The sequence below is a fragment of the Nestor notabilis genome, unplaced genomic scaffold, assembly GCF_000696875.1.
Source record: "Nestor notabilis isolate BGI_N333 unplaced genomic scaffold, ASM69687v1 scaffold3893, whole genome shotgun sequence".
In the NCBI taxonomy this organism is placed as follows: domain Eukaryota; kingdom Metazoa; phylum Chordata; class Aves; order Psittaciformes; family Psittacidae; genus Nestor; species Nestor notabilis.
Window position 1 is genome coordinate 133,862 of NW_009920446.1, and position 4,196 is coordinate 138,057.

The 4,196-nt window shown below is 42.1% G+C and overlaps 1 protein-coding gene across 1 annotated transcript in view; it reads right to left on the reverse strand.

The window, feature by feature from the left end:
- The window catches only part of SMYD2 (SET and MYND domain containing 2), a 26,110-nt gene that overhangs the window by 16,902 nt on the left and 5,012 nt on the right, over positions 1 to 4,196 (reverse strand). The window contains exons 2-3 of the mRNA XM_010010667.1: positions 1,837 to 1,947; positions 199 to 259 (exon numbers count right to left, since the gene is read on the reverse strand). Of these exons, the coding sequence (XP_010008969.1) occupies positions 199 to 259; positions 1,837 to 1,932 (157 nt within the window). The 5' untranslated portion in view covers positions 1,933 to 1,947. The remainder of the gene's footprint in view (positions 1 to 198; positions 260 to 1,836; positions 1,948 to 4,196) is intronic.

A 4,196-nucleotide genomic window follows, 5' to 3' on the forward strand; every position in this document is an offset into this window, starting at 1 on the left:
GGGGGGGGAGGAAGGGAAAGGAAAAAGAAAGAAAGAGCACTGCACTTTAAAAAAATGAGGAACCACAATTTTCTTTGTTTACTCCCTTCCTCCAACAGGAGTGGGATGCTCTGAAAGGTTTTGATGGAGAGGGGCCAGGGGGAAGCAAATCATGAATATACATAACTGCCTGTTTACCTGGAAGCCTCTTTCACTTACGTGATTCAAACTCTTTTACAGCAAGCAGTTTCTCCGACTGTGTTCTTTCAGGGTGAGTTTTCTAGCAATAAGGGATAAAAAAAACCAACAATTGTATTGTTTTAAGTTAGCAGTTTTGTCTACTCATGCATAAGCTAGGAACTCCCACCTGCAAGACAAACCCAATCCACACCATATAGACTTTACAGAAGTTGATGAACAGCAATCAGTTAAACTAACTGACCTTAGTAAAGCCATAGAAATATTCTCTCTGCAACCAAATTAGGCAGCCAAGGATTAACTCCTATCAAATTTATATACATAAACTGAAGAGTGTTTTAAATATGTCATTTACTTTGTTCTAGACACCCCGAAAGCCGCTAACAATAGCGAGCAGGCAGGAGACAGGCTTTGCTTTGAGGGAAGTGAATAAACTGACTGTTGACAGAGTTCAAAAGCAATGCTCCATTGTTGGCCTAAGGCCACTTCTTTGTAATCTTGGCCATTAAATATGGCTTTGCAGGTGGCCCAGCAGCTGAGGTTCAGGGACTAGGCTTTGCATATTTAGCTTTTATATGACATGTAGCATTCTCCCCCCTCCCTGTAAACGATAAAAGCACAAATTTACTCCAATGACTTTTTGTCATTAAACATTTGATTTTGTTTATGGATCACCACTAAACCATGCTTTAATTAAGTCACACACATATACACATCTACACATGCAGCAAGTATGCAGCTACCTTCGCAGCAGGTCACCAAAATCCTTGCTCTATACAGTATCCAGATTGCCCTTGTCACATAAGCAGACCTCAATCACACAAATGTGCTTCAAAGAGGATTTGTTTTTGCAGAGAGAGTTTAGGGCTTTATAAAGATACACAGCACAATAACCTTGAAACTCATGAATCCCGTCCTCTCCCTGTAAGCACTTGTGTTATCCTCAGCATCCATTCAGTTAGGAAACACTGAACTGGAGGTTGATAATGCAATCTTATTTCTTTACCAGCAATATTCTTTCTCTCCCAAAGACCAAGGCCTGAGATTTCTCTCTCAGTCTCTGGTTTTCACCAGTTATCTCCTGTAATCATACACATTCATGCCTGAATGCCTCAGAGGTGTTCTCAGCTCACAAATGTACTGGGAGTTACACACTACACAATGCTATGCAGATGTAGCTGAAATACAGAACAGGCAACTGCTTCATAAAGACCTGCATAGAGGTAACACTAGAAGCATTCCTTGGAATTGTATACCAAGTCTCATTCTTCCTTCTCTTCACCAACGTGGCCTTGGTACTAGCCCACACGTGTAACCAAGAGCTCCAATCTACCAGAATGCAGGCTGAAACACCATGCACATTGTGAAACTACCAGTAAACCTTTCCAGACTCTGTTCAACAGCACCCTGGCCAAAGGTTATAGCTATGCAGCTTAAAAAACCTCATGCCATCTCCCTCCAAAAGTCTCTGGCTGGACTATGGTGGCCCTGATGCTGCTGCAGTAGTCTGATGGTCAGTTCATTCATCTGCTCATGTGCTACAGGAAGCAAGTATGTGTGTGCTTTGCAGGGACAGTCACTGTTGGTCAACTGTCATTTTCCTGCCTTCCCTGGCACCCAGAGTAGGAACATATCTCTCAAGTTTAGCCTCCTGCTCACCTGCTTGGCAAGGATCCTCGCTGTTAGCCTCACAGTCTCCGAGGGATTCCAGTTCTGCCCAAAAGCACACATAGCAGAACACTCCAGCTTGTGCATTGGCCAGTCTTCCTTCTGAAAATGTAGAAAAAAAGAAAAAAAAAAAAAAAAAGCAAGCCATGAAGACAAAGTGATGAAAAAGAGGATGCAGCAAGTCCTGCCACATCCTAGAGGTCAAGAGAAATATGTTTCCTTTAACAAAATAAGATGACGCTCACTAAATCTGAACAAAAGCTGGAGTCACATTTAAGGGGTGCAGCTATCCTGCTTTGTTCCAACAAATCCACAAGGGATGAGTTAAGGTCAGAACATCTTCATTTATTCAACAGAAAAAAAAAAAAGAAAGAATGAAATGACAAAGAAGCAAACAGACAACATGATTCATAAATCACCAGTTCTTATTGTTCAGATCAAGCACGTGAGGACAGAGGAGGTCTGAGCTTGATGGCTTTATTGGGTTCATTTCCATTTAATACCTTGGCCCCTCATTACAAGGCGACCCTGGTGTAATCAGGAGTAATGCATCTAAAGTCAATGGATTCACAATCGCTGTAAGAATCGGTACATGGAAGGTCAGAACCAGACCTACTGAATTGAATTATCAGATTGTTTCCTTAGATGTTGTAGAATAAGAGTATAACTAGGCAATAAAAACACGCTAATAAAGACAAACTGGTTTCACTTAAGAATGTTTAGCATATTCCTAACTCAACATACAGTAACACTTGAAGCTATGGTACAAGCCACTGGCTTCTGGCACTCTACAGATTTCCTCCAAAGCAGCAGAATCTTTCAAAGATGAGCACAGAATCACAGATTAACACTACACTGGCACAGGCTGTCCTCAGACTGCATCAAAATTCGTCTTATTTATTTCTTCAAATGTGGAAATATTCTTATTTCTCTGTTTGAGCAATGCACAGTTATTTATTTCTGTATCTCACCCCAGACACACATTTTTACAGCACTGTGTTAGAACAGGCCTATAGTGTTCTGCCTGTATAGCACCAACTTGGGGATGCTGGGCAGCATCAACTTTTGTTTTCAGACCACATTTAAACTGGTGGAAAAAGGCAGCAGAGGAAAGAAAACACAATCAATCCCACAAATGTATAATTGCTTGAAATTGAAAACCTGAAAACCTTTTTTGCAGCTTCCAGAAAGTTCTTAATTCCCCTTACTGTGATTCATCCAGTATCACAGACCCTGTGTTAGCCCACTGAAACAAAAAATTAAAACCAAATAAATCAATATATATCAAAGTGACTGAGGTGCAGGAATAAAAGAAACACAGTTTCCCTCAGCTACCTAAGCACTGATGGCAAGGGTCATTTGAGAGGCTCTAGATTACATAAAACACCTATATGTTGTGGAGAGGGACCCTTCATCAGGGACTGGAGCGACAGGACAAGGGGTGATGGGTTCAACTGGAACAGGGCAAGTTCAGGTTAGAGCTAAGGCAGAAGCTCTTCCCTGTGAGGGTGCTGAGGCGCTGGCACAGGGTGCCCAGAGAAGCTGTGGCTGCCCCATCCCTGGCAGTGTTCAAGGCCAGGTTGTAGACAGGGGCTTGGGTGACATTGTTTAGTGTGAGGCATCCCTGCCCATGGCAGGGGTTGGAACTGGATGATCTTAAGGTCCTTTCTAACCAAAACCATTCTGTGGTTCTACATAGGACCAGTAGATATGATCCAGGTCTACTGGGAGATGCATTCCTTGTGGGAGCTACAGCTGAAGGTCACATAGGACAACACAAGACACCTCAAACAACTAGATGAATCAGGATCTTCAGTGACTCCTGCCTTGGCCGGTTCATTTATTTATAGGTTTTGCAGGTCAAAACAAAAGCTGAGATCATTAATTTCAGAGTTCACACACCAAAAACTCTTCCACTGAAACCAGCTTTTTTAATTGCTCTGGGCACAAACAGCTTTAAGAGTTTATTTTATTAGGGTAAAAAAGGTGAACCCCCCACCCCAGCCTGGTGTAGGATTTGAAGCAGTACAACACCGCAATATTCAACCCCTCCCAGTGTCAACTTCATTGTCCTTGATATCTTAGTACAGTACTTCAGACAAAACTCTACATATGGTCTGCTTGAAATAAGCTCCATGTAAATGCTCTAAGAGGATGCAGCAATACAGAGCAGGAGAACCAAAATAGTATATTACACTGTAATCATGTCATGTGAAATTACACTCTCAGCTCTCCTACAGCTGTCACACTACAAAACGAATCCCCAGATAGGCGTATGTATGTCCCATGTATGTCCCAAGACCTTTTTCCTGATAGCTTTTGTTTAGGAATCCACAGGCTAAAGACTAAGA